This window comes from Peromyscus eremicus, chromosome 3 (assembly GCF_949786415.1).
Source record: "Peromyscus eremicus chromosome 3, PerEre_H2_v1, whole genome shotgun sequence".
Classification (NCBI taxonomy): domain Eukaryota; kingdom Metazoa; phylum Chordata; class Mammalia; order Rodentia; family Cricetidae; genus Peromyscus; species Peromyscus eremicus.
This window is the reverse complement of record NC_081418.1, coordinates 52,681,158-52,694,644: the sequence shown is the minus strand read 5'-3', so window position 1 is coordinate 52,694,644 and position 13,487 is coordinate 52,681,158. Positions and strand designations below refer to the sequence as shown.

The 13,487-nt window shown below is 48.3% G+C and overlaps 1 protein-coding gene across 1 annotated transcript in view; it reads right to left on the bottom strand.

Annotated features, from left to right (window-relative positions):
• Positions 1-2,668: 2,668 nt before the first annotated feature.
• The window catches only part of LOC131906265 (uncharacterized), a 31,895-nt gene continuing 21,076 nt past the window's right edge, over positions 2,669-13,487 (bottom strand). Inside the window, 2 exon segments of the mRNA XM_059257025.1 lie at positions 2,669-7,432; positions 7,523-7,902. Of these exon segments, the coding sequence (XP_059113008.1) occupies positions 3,023-7,432; positions 7,523-7,902 (4,790 nt within the window). The 3' untranslated portion in view covers positions 2,669-3,022.

Here is a 13,487-nt window from a genome sequence, read left to right as displayed (position 1 = left end):
TATGACTTTTTATTTAAATTTTTAACCCTTATTTTGAGAATTTCATATGTAAGTAATATATTAACATAATTTCTCCTTCTTCTCCTCCCCCAACTCCTCTCATGTCCTCTCCTCACTTCTTTTCATTTTATAACCTCTTAATTTTTAATTATTATTTTCACAACACATTTGAATTTATAGACAAAACCTGATGAGTTCATTTGGTGGTACTCATATGTATGTGAATTTAGATTTGACTGATTGGGATTGTCCCTGGTGAAGGCTGATAGTCTTTTTCTCAGCAGCCTTTTAATTTCCTGTAGGTTTTCATCATTGGTGTGGCGAAGTATATTCATTTTCCTTTGTTCTTAGAGACATATGCAGGATTTTGAATTATAGAACTTCTTGGCTTCTGGGATGTCATGGCATCTTCCCAATAATCTTCCAGCACTGGTAGATCACAGGATGACAGACATTGGGGAACAGGTATAGAGTGTGGGGACAGATCCTGAGTTCTTCAGTTGGTTTATTATAATTTTTTATATTTTGATTTTGATTTTGTTTTATTTCCATGACTAGTTTTCTCCTCTCTGAGCAGTGCTGGGTACTGAACTATCAAGAGGAATCTGTTCACTCAGAATGAAAGACCCCCTGAAGGCAGTCTTCCCTCAGGAGAGACCCTCGCCCAAGGATCACACCGAGACCACGAATCAGATGCAAACAGCAAGAGGCTTTATTCGGGAACACGGGTACCCGGGGCGACACAGTCTCTCAAGAAGCTCAAGGGACTGGCGCGCCCACGGGCTGGAGCAGAGGGTTTTTATAGGGTCGGGCAGCCGAAGCTCGGGTACAGAAGCAAGAAGCCTGGTTACAGGGTTTTGATTGGATGATTCAAATGAGGCCAGGTTCAAACCCAGGACAGTTCGTGGTTTCTCCCCGAACTCGCCACGCCTAGCTTTTGTCTAGGGTACAGGGTGTTTTTCTGACCTTTTAGTTCCTCGCTCTGGGGCCAGGTGGCTAACCACAAATGTTCTGTTTATTCCATGTCCGTTAACTGAACTCCTCAGTACCTCTCAGGCTTTATTCAAAAACAGCTGAGCTAAGCTATGTTAGGCGGGGAGGCTGGGGGTCTTTCATTCCCCCATTTTCTTATCTCAGGAATGGAATCCTCCATTCATGGGGAAGATTGGTGACGTGACTCGAGTTCCATCTGGTTGAGCCTTTGGTATTGCTGGGTTAATACCAAAGTCTGAACAATAGAGACGCGTTCCCTGATAAATTGGACAAGTCTACTTAGGATACAGGGCCCAAACGTCAGGAGGAGTAATAGAATCAGAAGGGGTCCCAGAAGGGTGGAAATGAGGGTGGTGAGCCAGGGGGACCTTCTGAACCATCCTTCAAACCTTCCATGTTGCTCTTCAAAGAATTTTTGTCTCTGTTCTAATTGTTTTCTCAACTTAGCCATGCTATCTCTTACCACCCCAGTATGATCCACATAGAAGCAACATTCCTCTTTAAGAGCGGCACACAACCCTCCCTCCTGTAAGAATAGAATGTCGAGTCCCCTTCTGTTCTGGAGCACTACTTCAGAGAGGGAGGTCAGGGATTTTTCTAAGGCGCTTACTGATTCCTCTAGGTCCCGAATGTCCTGATTCATGGCCGCTTGGAGCTGTCTGAATTGTTGGGTTTCCATTAGGGCGGTAGTGCCTGTCCCTACCCCGGCTGCTATTCCTCCCATAGTCAGCCCCCCCAATAATAGGGCCAGAGTGAGAGACGCCAGCTCTCTCTTATACCGATAGGGTCTCATCTCAAAGTGTGGGTAAATCTCCTCTGGTGTATGGTAAACAATCTTTGGATACAACTCGATGAGCACACAAAAATCAGAGGTAGCATTGAGGGCTGAGGCTGAAACGCAGGGGGTGAGCCCAGTATTACATGCCCAATAGGTACCATTAGGGCCGGTGACATAACCAGGGACAGCACTTATGGATAGGGTGCGGTTACACAGGTGTTGGTGGGTGCGGGGGACGCTCCCTAGACATAGTCTTTGTCCTGACACCTCTGAGATTGTGAGCTTATGTTGGGCTGTCCCTAGACATTGGCTCGGAGGGGGACTGTGAGTGTTAGTATAATTACCCTGGGTTGCTATCCCCTCGTAGTAGGGAGGTTGGGAAACCAGACATAGCCAACATTCTTGCGTTCTATTTGGGTAGGTTACATTTAAGGCCTGGTAAGCCCCTGCTAGCAGACCCAAGAGCCGGTCTCCGGTTCCTGGCCGGGGCGGTTTGGTAGTGGCCGGAGTTAAACCTGGGCTGGTAATCGAACCGGGTCGAGGGGTAATCTTCGGGGGTGCTGGAACAGGTAAGGAGGGGCGCTTCTGGTCAGAGAGAACCTGATTGGGGCCTATAGGGGCGGAGGCCTCCTCAATCTTAAGTTTGATAGTGAATCTTACGCCCCGATCATATCCGGTTTCATATAACCTGAGCCCCCAAGTGCGCCCCCGTTGCCAGTTTCTATCAGCCTTCCCTGGGCCAGTGAAAGTTATATTTAGGGGGAGTGAGAGCCCGGGCTCGAATCGGCTGACCTCGGTGGACCCAGCTGAGCAAGACCCCCCGCGTGTAGCCTTCCTGAATCCTCTATTGGTCTGGATCAGGTCCCAGCTAGAGCTAGGACTCCAATATGCTGCGCCAGTGGTCTCGCAGCCCCATTGGGCACAGAAGAAATCTCCTTCCCCCCCGCATTTCTTGGCGAGGGCCCAGCCCCTCCCATCCCCCGGACAGACATAAAAGTCCGACTGGGCGAATCTACATCTCGCTTGAGGGTGACGGCATCCCGGATCCGGCCAATGCACCCCCCCCCGGGTGGGTGGAGGAGTTTAAGGCATCAAGCTTAATGCCCTCAACCCCCCAGAGTCCCGAATTCAATGCCAACTGACAGAAGTCAGGGGTTAGGGGGGGCCACCATGTAAAGGGGGTATGAAGGGCGGTCGTCTGCCAGACCGTTTCCCCAGTTTGTGAGATGACCTGCCAAGTGAGTTTCTTGACTAGGTGCGGGCTCTCTGCCGCCCTAGTCCCCTGGGGGTAGACAGAGAGCAAGAAGAGGGGGAGGAAGAGGAGCCGCGGGCCAACCTTATTTTTAGGGGGTTCTGTGTGCAGTACACTGTCCATGTTGATTCTCTGGATCCTGCTGGGTCGGTCTCCCCGGCAGCCTTCACATGAGAGGCGTGGATCCATGCAGCAATCCCGTCGACCTTGAGTGCAGTGGGGGTGGTCAGCAAGACAGTGTAGGGCCCCTTCCACCGTGACTCTAGATTCTTAGTCTGGTGGCGCCAGACCCAAACGGAGTCCCCAATCTGGAAAGGGTGGGGGACCACCGGCTTGTCCAGCTGCTCTCGGTAGGCTTTAGCCAAGGGTTTCCAGATCTCCTTCTGCACCAGCTGGAGGGCCTGTAGATGTGCCTCTAAAGTGGGGCTGGTGGCAAAAGATGAGATATCAGGATGGAGAAATTTCACGACTGGAGGTGGGGCCCCATATAGAATTTCAAAAGGGGTTAGGCCGTGCGGCCCAGGAGTATTCCGGGCTCGGTAAAGAGCCAAGGGAAGTAGGAGCACCCAATCTCTAGTGCCAGTTGCAAGCGTTAATTTGGTTAAAGTCTCCTTAATTGTCCTATTAGCTCGCTCTACCTGTCCTGAACTCTGGGGGCGGTATGCGCAATGGAGTTTCCAATTAACCCCCAATAATTTGGCCACTTTCTGACTTACCAGAGAGACGAAGGCAGGCCCGTTGTCCGACCCCAATATATGAGGCATCCCATACCTGGGGAAGATCTCTTCCAACAGTTTCTTTGTTACCACGTTAGCCGTTTCATTCTTGGTTGGAAATGCCTCAATCCATCCTGAAAAGGTGTCCACGAAGACCAGGAGGTACCGGTACCCGTAGAGTCCGGGTTTTATTTCTGTAAAGTCTATTTCCCAATGTACACCAGGACGATGGCCTCTTTGGCGGGCCCCTTTGTTTAGATGAATTTTTCCTGCGTTGACCTGGGCACAGGCTGGGCAGGTAGAAGTTACCTGCTGAAGCACCCGGTCCTGGTTCAGTAGTACTGTCCCGGTGTTTTCTCTGTCTAATAGGGCCTTTATTTTGTTTCTGCTCAAATGGGTCAACGCATGGAGGAATCTCAGCATATATCGGGTATGGGAGGTTGGCATGACCACCCGGTCCCCTAATATATAGGCTTGCCTCTGTTGTTCCCAGCCCGCCCTCATTTTCTTTGCTAGCTCATGGTCTTCTGGGCTATAGGGCATGGGGTCTCTCTCAGACTGTGGTTCTTGGATAGCCATCAACTGGCTGCTCTCTACTGGCTGGGAAGCTACTGTTCGGGCAGTCAGGTCCGCCAATCGATTCCCTCTGGCCGCCGCAGAGTCGTTCTTCTGATGCCCTGGGCAGTGGATAATACTGAGTTGGAGCGGAAGGAACAGGGCCTTTAAGAGGTCTAGGATCTCTTTTTTGTTCTTGATCTCCTTACCCGCAGATGTCAGCAGACCCCTCTGTCTGTAGATTTCCCCGTGGACATGTGCAGTGGCGAAGGCGTATCTGCTGTCAGTATAAACTGTGAGCTTCTTACCTTCTGCCATCCGGAGGGCTTGCGTAAGCGCAATCAGTTCTGCACGTTGGGCCGATGTCCCAGGCGGGAGCGACGATGCCCATATCACTTCTGATTCGGTGGTAACAGCTGCCCCGGCTCTGCGTTCCCCCTCTTCCAGAAAACTGCTCCCATCTGTGTACCAGACAACGTCGGGGTCCTTAAGCGGCTGATCTGTCAGGTCAGGGCAGGTGCCATGTACTTCGGCTAGAATCTGGAGGCAGTCATGTTCCTTGGAGGGGCTAGGTAGCGGTAGCAAGGTGGCAGGGTTAAGGGAGACTATCGGTCCAAATTTTACCCGGTCTGAGTCCAGTAGTAAGGCCTGGTAGTAAGTCATTCTGGCGTTGGAAAGCCATCTGTCCGGAGGTTGGCGGACCACGGCCTCCACTGCATGGGAAGCCAGCACAGTCAACGGCTGTCCCAAAGTTAGTTTCCCAGCATCCTTGAGTAATATGGCAATGGCTGCCACCATGCGAAGGCATGGAGGCCATCCTGTAGCCACCAAGTCCAACTTCTTGGACAAGTACGCCACAGGTCTCCTCCAAGGTCCCAGTCTTTGCACCAGCACCCCTTTAGCAAAGCCCGAGTTCTCATCTATAAACAGTTCAAAGGGTTTGGTAAGATCTGGCAGACCCAGAGCCGGGGCCTCAAGTAAGGCCTTCTTGATCTGTTGGAATGCTTTCTGATGCTCCTCTTCCCATTGGAACATGGCCCCTGGTTTAGTGAGGGGGTATAATGGGGCTGCCAGTTCGGCAAAGCCAGGAATCCAAAGGCGGCAGTACCCAGCCGTACCCAGGAACTCTCGAACTTGGCGGGGGTTCTGAGGAGGGGGGATGGAGATTATCATCTCCTTCCTTGCTTCTGTTAGCCACCTTTGCCCCCCGCTCAGGGTGTAGCCCAGGTAGGTAACCTTGTCTCGGCATATTTGAGCCTTCTTGGCCGAGGCTCTATAACCCTTCTGTCCAAGTCTGGCCAGTAAGGCCCGAGTGCCCTCCAGGCACTCGGTTCGACTCCTGGCTGCCAGGAGTAGGTCATCCACGTACTGGAGCAGGGTCAGGGTTGGGTGCTCAACCCGGAACCCGGCCAAATCTGCATGTAGGGCCTCATCAAAGAGGGTTGGGCTATTTTTGAAGCCCTGAGGGAGCCGGGTCCAGGTTAGTTGTCCCGAGAGCCCTTGTTCTGGGTCCCTCCATTCAAAGGCGAACAGTAGTTGACTTTGAGGGTGTAGTCTCAAACAAAAGAAGGCATCTTTCAGGTCTAGTACCGTGTACCAGACGTGGGTCGGTGGGAGGGTGCTCAGAAGGTTATAGGGGTTAGGCACCGTGGGGTGTATGTCCTCCACCCGCTTATTGACCTCTCTCAAATCCTGGACTGGCCTGTAGTCCCCTGTCCCCGGTTTCCTAACAGGCAAGAGAGGGGTGTTCCATGGGGACTGACAGGGCTTCAGCACCCCTTGGTCCAGGAGCCTCCGGATATGGGGTTTGATTCCCTCATGAGCTTCCCGTGACATTGGGTATTGTCTGATTGAAACGGGAGTCGCGGAGGCCTTTAATGAGATCATCAGCGGTGGCTGATCGCGTGCCAACCCCAGGCCCCCAGTCTCTGCCCAGGCGCGAGGAAACTCTCTCAACCAGTTCTGTAGCTCCTCAGGTGATTTCTCCGGGGGTTCTGACTCAAACAAATGGTATTCTTCCTCTAAATTGAGGGCAAGGATTTGTAGAGGGTCTCCTTTAGGACCCGTGACCCTCGGTCCCCTCTCATCAAAATAGATTTGCGCTTTTAATTTGGTTAGTAGGTCCCGTCCTAACAGCGGATGGGGGCATTCAGGTATGTGCAGAAAGGAGTGAGTTACTTGCCCTGAAGCCAGTTGGACTTTTCTCTCGATAGTCCAATAATATCTCTTGTTTCCAGTTGCCCCCTGCACCAGTGCAGAATGCCGGCTAAGAGGCACTCCGGCATGAGTTAGGACTGAATGTTCGGCACCAGTATCAACCAGGAAGGTCACGGGCTGCCCCCCGATCTTGAGGGTTATCCTAGGCTCGGGGGGGGGCTCCTGGCCTCGACCCCCCTAGTCCTCCAGACTAAGGAGGTCCACGGTCTTGGGCTTGGGCCGGCGGGGTCCTTGTGGCTTCTTGGGGCATTCTCGGGCCCAGTGTCCCTTCTCCTTGCAGTAAGCACATTGATCTTTATCTAGGGGTGGCCTTCTTTGTTCTCCCGACCTATCTCCCTCTCTCTGCTGTCCCTGAGACACAATGGCGGCCAGAACCTTCTTCATCTCCCTATGTTGTTTCTTATCCCTTTCCTCTTGTTTCTGCCATCTCCTTTCCTCACGCTCCTCAGGAGTTTCTCTCTTATTGAATATTTTCTCTGCTTCCTTCAATAGGTCTGGCAACCCTAGCACCTGTAAACCCTCTAACCGCTGCAATTTGGTTCTGATATCTGAGCTAGACTGATAGATAAATGATAGGATGACACCTGGTGCTTGACCTGGGTCTTCTGGATCATACGGAGTGTACATCCTATAAGCCTCCTTCAACCTTTCTAGAAATGCAGCGGGTGTCTCTTCCTTTCCCTGTATCACATTCCTTACCTGAGCCAAATTGGTAGGCCTTCTAGCGGCTGCTCGGAGACCCGCTAAGAGCAACTGGCGATAGAGACGTAGATGCTCCCTACCTTCAGGTGTACTGAAGTCCCAGTTAGGGCGGGTCAAAGGAAAAGCTGCATCGATGATGTTCGGGAGTTGGGTTGGCCTCCCATCGTCGCCCGGAACCTGCTTCCGGGCCTCCAGGAAAACTCTCTGCTTTTCCTCTACTGTTAAGAGGGTCTGCAGGAGCTGCTGACAGTCGTCCCAAGTCTGCCTGTGAGTCATTAGGATGGACTCAATTAGGTTAGTTAAAGCAACGGGGTCCCTGGAAAAAGGGGGGTTATGTTGTTTCCAATTATAAAGGTCTGAGGCAGAAAAGGGCCAATATTGCATTTGTTGGTTGGGCCCTTCCCGGAGCGAAAAGGCTTTGGATGCAGGAGGGGGAGAGGCGGCCCGTCGGCCTCTGAGGCGACCTGCGACGGGAGACTGGGCTGCTTCTTCTTCGTCCTCCGAGTCTTCAGCGAGCGAGGTCATCATAGAGGGCGCGCTGCCGGTCATGGCTGGTGCCGCAGCAGAGGCCGCCGCCGCCGCGGAGGCGGCCGATGCCGGAGCTGGGGCCGCCACGGGCTCAGCCGCCGGAGGGGCGGTCGGTGCCGGTGGGGGTGGCTGATAGGGCGGTGGCTCGTCTGTCAGGAGGTCTATGAGAGGAGAGTTAGAGTCTGGGGGAAGGACAGGGGGCTTGGGAGTCTCCTTGTGAGGGAGCACAGGGTAAAGGGAAGAGTCCGGGTTGAGGGGTGCAGAGGGCCCAGAGACTGGAGGGGGCTGTGGAAGGAAAGGCTTGACCCATGAAAATGGATTTTCGACCAGAGATCTCCAGATGGCGATGTATGGGACCTGGTCGGGGTGTCCATAAGGATTAGGGGCAAAAACCTTGCCCTCCACCTGTGAAATAAGAGAGAGGTTAAAGGATCCTTCTCGCGGCCAGCCAACATTCATCATGACCCATTCGGCCTCGCAGAGGGTGATCCATTTTTTCTTTTTGACAATGACACCTTCATTGTTTCCTCGGGCCTTAACATCGGACCAGTGGTTCGTGGTTAGGCTCAGTGGGGTGGTGACGGTCTGTCCCATGGTGGTCTCTAGATAAAGAAGTGTTAGACAAGTAACGATAAACAAAAAGACAAGACAGACGACAGAAATTCGCGCTGCGCGGCTTTGGCGTAAAACCGAAAGCAGAAACTCAGACGGGGATGTGGAGGAACCTCGATCTCCGTCCCCTGCCAATACCACGTATCCTTCTGACACGGGAGAGGCCCCGAAAAACCGTGCCCCAGAGGAGACTTCAGTGACCCGTGGAACGTCTTCCAGGGTTTTGGTGGGCGAAGTCCGAGCTCATCAGCTCCTTCAGCCCCCACCGACTCAGACCTGAATTAGGGCGCCCGACGAAAACGGAAGACAAGTAGACAGACTGGGACAAGACAGATAGTGGCCGGCCAACTTACCTCCTGACAGTGGGTCGGTGGTCCCGAAGCAGGGGGTCTCTAATCCCGGACGAGCCCCCAAATGAAAGACCCCCCTGAAGGCAGTCTTCCCTCAGGAGAGACCCTCGCCCAAGGATCACACCGAGACCACGAATCAGATGCAAACAGCAAGAGGCTTTATTCGGGAACACGGGTACCCGGGGCGACACAGTCTCTCAAGAAGCTCAAGGGACTGGCGCGCCCACGGGCTGGAGCAGAGGGTTTTTATAGGGTCGGGCAGCCGAAGCTCGGGTACAGAAGCAAGAAGCCTGGTTACAGGGTTTTGATTGGATGATTCAAATGAGGCCAGGTTCAAACCCAGGACAGTTCGTGGTTTCTCCCCGAACTTGCCACGCCTAGCTTTTGTCTAGGGTACAGGGTGTTTTTCTGACCTTTTAGTTCCTCGCTCTGGGGCCAGGTGGCTAACCACAAATGTTCTGTTTATTCCATGTCCGTTAACTGAACTCCTCAGTACCTCTCAGGCTTTATTCAAAAACAGCTGAGCTAAGCTATGTTAGGCGGGGAGGCTGGGGGTCTTTCAAGAAGACACCAGTAAACCACCAGAAGAGATATCCATACCAATAGCTGCAGAAATCTCACCATATGGAAAGAAATATGAATAGGCAAGTCAATATGAAGGAGGATTAACCTAGAGCACTGAATGAAGTAAAGATAATTGGAGATTTGTTCAAGAAACTCAGCAAAGAGATGGATGTTATAAAATGAAAAATCAATATTAGAAGGGAAAAATACTGAATCAAACAAAATACAATGGATAGCATTACTAATAGAGTAGACCAGCTGAATGAAAGACACTAAATTTTGAAGACATTGTTGAGAATTTGAGGACAGATTTACTCTCTGTGGTACATTCTCATGATGCCTCAGTTTCAGAGGGTAGCTACTTTCTTGCCTTTTTTATCCCCTATAGAAGATCATAGAAATTGGGTGCTTTCAATAAACTATCATTAAATCTTCCTTTTAACTTACCTTATCTTTTGGCTTATTAAAAGTTTATTGTTATCTAATGCAGTTTGTTTTATTATAAAATTTTAGTGCGTGTATTTTTGTCTACTTTGTTCATATTGGTTCTCATTACCCTGTTTGGCCTCTCACCCCCCAACTTTTCCCCTTTCACCACTGAAGAGTCTGGTTCTTTTTTGCATATCAATGTTCATCATATGAGCTACACATGGGATAACTGTCTGAGTCCTGCTTGTTTCTTACTCTTTGGTTTTACAGATATCTTAATTAGGAAGATTTTATTGCATGTGAATTTGAATAGATTTCTAGTACATACTAGGTAGTGATCTACTTCAAGGCTTGAAATAAACCATTTGTACCTGCTTCCTCATATGGGGTTCAACTCAGAAATCTGATGTGATTCTGATGAGTTCACGTTTGTGAGTTTGCTTTTTTTATTGTCAGTTTTATTATTATTTCCTGATTGTGTAGTCTTTACATCTTAACTATTAGGTGTCATGTAGACATTCTTTTCTGGTTGTGCCGATTCAGGATTCTTGAATGTCCAAGTCTTTCCATGGATTTGAAAAATTTTTTGCTGTAATTTTATCAAACTTATTTTCTGTGATGAGATTTTATTTTCTCTTCTTCCTCTAGATTATTGATTTTCAGGATTGGACTGTTAATCATTATTCTAGAGTTCTTGAAATACATGACCTTACCCACTTTTCAGTTTTTGGCTGAATGTAGTATTCCTTCAGCCTTGTCTTCCATTCCTGGTATTCTTTTTCTGTTCAGTCTAGTCTACCTGGGATGCTTTCCATCATAGATTTTGCTTCAGTATTTGAATTCTTCATTTTTAATAGTTACATTTTTAGTGTTTTTACTTTATTTTGTTTTGAGTCAGTATCTCAATATCTTAACTAAAATTCTCAGAGATGTGGTACTCATGTTCTTGTTTTTACCTTTCTGAAATAGTTTATTTTCTTTTTAGAAACAGAATTTGATTTTTATATTTTTGACATTTTAACTTATTCACTATCATTGGATTCAGTATTTAAGGAGTTATTATCTTTCAGGGGAGCTTCACTACCTTGATTTTCCATCACAGGTGCACATTGTTTGGGATGACTATCTCTTCCAGCTTTATTTCTGTCTTCTTTGTGAGTAGTCTTCTCTTAAAGGCTCAGTCCACAGGACCCTACAAAGAAAAGAAATCAATATAACAACAATAGTGCATTAACTACTTGTTTTATTGCTATGATAAAATACCCTGGAAATTGAATTTAATCAATAAAACATTTATTTTAGGTCACCATTTGATGGTACAGTCCATTATTACAGGGAAGTTATGACAGAAGAAGCCTGAGGTAACTCACCATATCTCAGTGCTACAGGAAGAAAGAGATTGTAGAAATTGAGGGCTCTTTTTGACCTGAGCTTCAAATTCCTCACACTCCATGGTAGAAAACCACATCAAAGAAACATCTTTGTAGGTCTAGCTGGATTGTGGCTTATGGTCTGGGTTGGTCAGTCTCTACTTATCCAAAGGTGGTGGGATTAATCCTTACTAAATGGTAGGGCCATAAGGCATGGTACCCTTCATACCCAAATTGCTTGGATACTTCAGTTCAGTGTGTCCACATTTGTCTGTCCCATGGTACACAACTGCCTCTTGCAGCCATCTGTCTCAGGTTTATTTACCTGTGGTTTTTTTTTTGTTTTCTATGACTGTAAAGTAGTATGGTGTAGTGGGTAGCCATTCCAGCTTTGATCTGGAAGTTCCAACCCCCATTGAGGCTTTGGTAACTGTCATGCCTACAAGGTGGGGCAGAGAAAGGACCCTGAAGACCCAAGATCCAGATGCACCAGCTGCTCTTGGTTCCTGGACCCTGGACGCTGGAGGTAGACCAAGCAGAGTTTTCCAGAGAACACCACCAGACTGTGCTACACCTTTCCCAGACCTTGTTACCTATCCCTTCACTTGTAAGTTACCCCACAAAATAAACCTTTTTAACTACATGGAGTGGCCTTAATAATTTCACTAATATTTGGTGCTCACTCAGGGCAAATTCCAAAAGCCTGGGTGGCTCCCACCCTCAGCTTCCTCCCCAGCTGGTGGGCACTTGAAGCTGCAGGGTACCACCTGCAGAGCTCCATAAAACCATAAAAAACCTACATGGTTTTATTCCTGAAAAAGAACTAATCTGGTCTCAACTCCACAGCAAGTTTAGCCCCCAGACCAGTGAAACTGCTGTGAGTGAGGCATTCCCCCTCCTCCTTGAGTGCCGGCTCCCTGCCCTAGCCCAAGGCTTCCACAGTTTCACCTAGTTAAAATAGACATGGTACTGTCCCTGGTGGCACCCTACTTTGGCACAGAGAGGCCTTGGAGGTGTGCCTGCTGGCAGACCTCCTGTCTGTAGAGGCAGAGAGGGGCTTAGAGTGGCCTGGAACTCTCCATGCCCTGAAGCTCCAGGGAGTCACCGGAAGAACTGCCTACTGTCTGTGCTTACTCTGCTGCCAGCCAAGGCATTCAACAGGACCTGCTTTGGAGCTGTACCAACACCTCCTGCTGGCTGAAAAGTGCTACTACATCCCCTAAAACCATGGAAAGGTAGGACAGGCAAACCAGCATCTTATTTCAAGTAATAGTACTTGATAATTTTACATCTTAAAACTGACTAACAAATTTTGAGTAATTCTTGTAATATGGCCGACAACATTACCTCACAAGAATTTAAAAACCTTTTTGCCTGTATGATGAATGCCATTTTCCTGGAAATATACAACCTTCCTAAGGCATATCTGGCCTGTACCATTTTGACATTCATTGTAATAATTCACACAGTGTTCAAATACTGGTTTAATAATAATAACAAAGATGAGTCATTATTATGACTGATACAGGCTTTAAAAGATAGCAATGAAAGCTTACATAAAAAGATTCTTTCTCTGGAATCTGCTAACCAGGATTTACAAAACAGGTTTGTACCCAAAATTGATTTTATTGATAATAAATATGAATATTTAATGGATAGAATACTAACTCTCCAGAGTGAAGTTGTGGCTACTCAGACACTGTATAAGGAAGAAAGATTATCATTAATTGATAAGATAAGGTCCATGAAGTCATGTGTTTCTGAAGAACATACAAACTTCCATGATTCCATGAGAAATCAGGAATCCCTTGCAAGAGAGGCAGTTCACTCCCTAGAACAGACCCTAGGTACTCGTCTGTAAGCCCTGGAAGAAACTCTCAGTAAACATGACAAGGGACCTAAAAAGCAGAAGGGCAAGACCATACAGGTTGTAACATCTCCAAATGGCTCTCATACAATGGCTTATCCTGTCATCATCCATGAGAAGCCAGCAGATGGTACACACTCTGAGCCATATATGACATATACATTACAACCAATTTCAACAAGAGACTTTAAAAATATACAGGAAGCAGTAGTTACATATGGGATACATTCCACATACATAAGACAGATGTTAAATTTGTGGTCTACCTCACATAGAATCATTCCAGATGACTGGCATCAGTTAATTTCAGCTGTTCTAGAACATAGCCAGCAGTTACAGTGGAAAAGCTTGTTGAGAGAAGAGGCAAGAAATTTAGAACAACAAGTTAAACTCAGAGGTTTTGAGATCTCCCAAGATCAAATACTTGGTGAGAGATGTTTTGCTGACAGGAATGTACAAGCCAGTTATGAGGAGCATACAATATCCCTATGCCATACAGCAGCTCTAAATGCTTGGAAGAAAATTCCAGAACCTGGAAAACCAACTGAGGTATA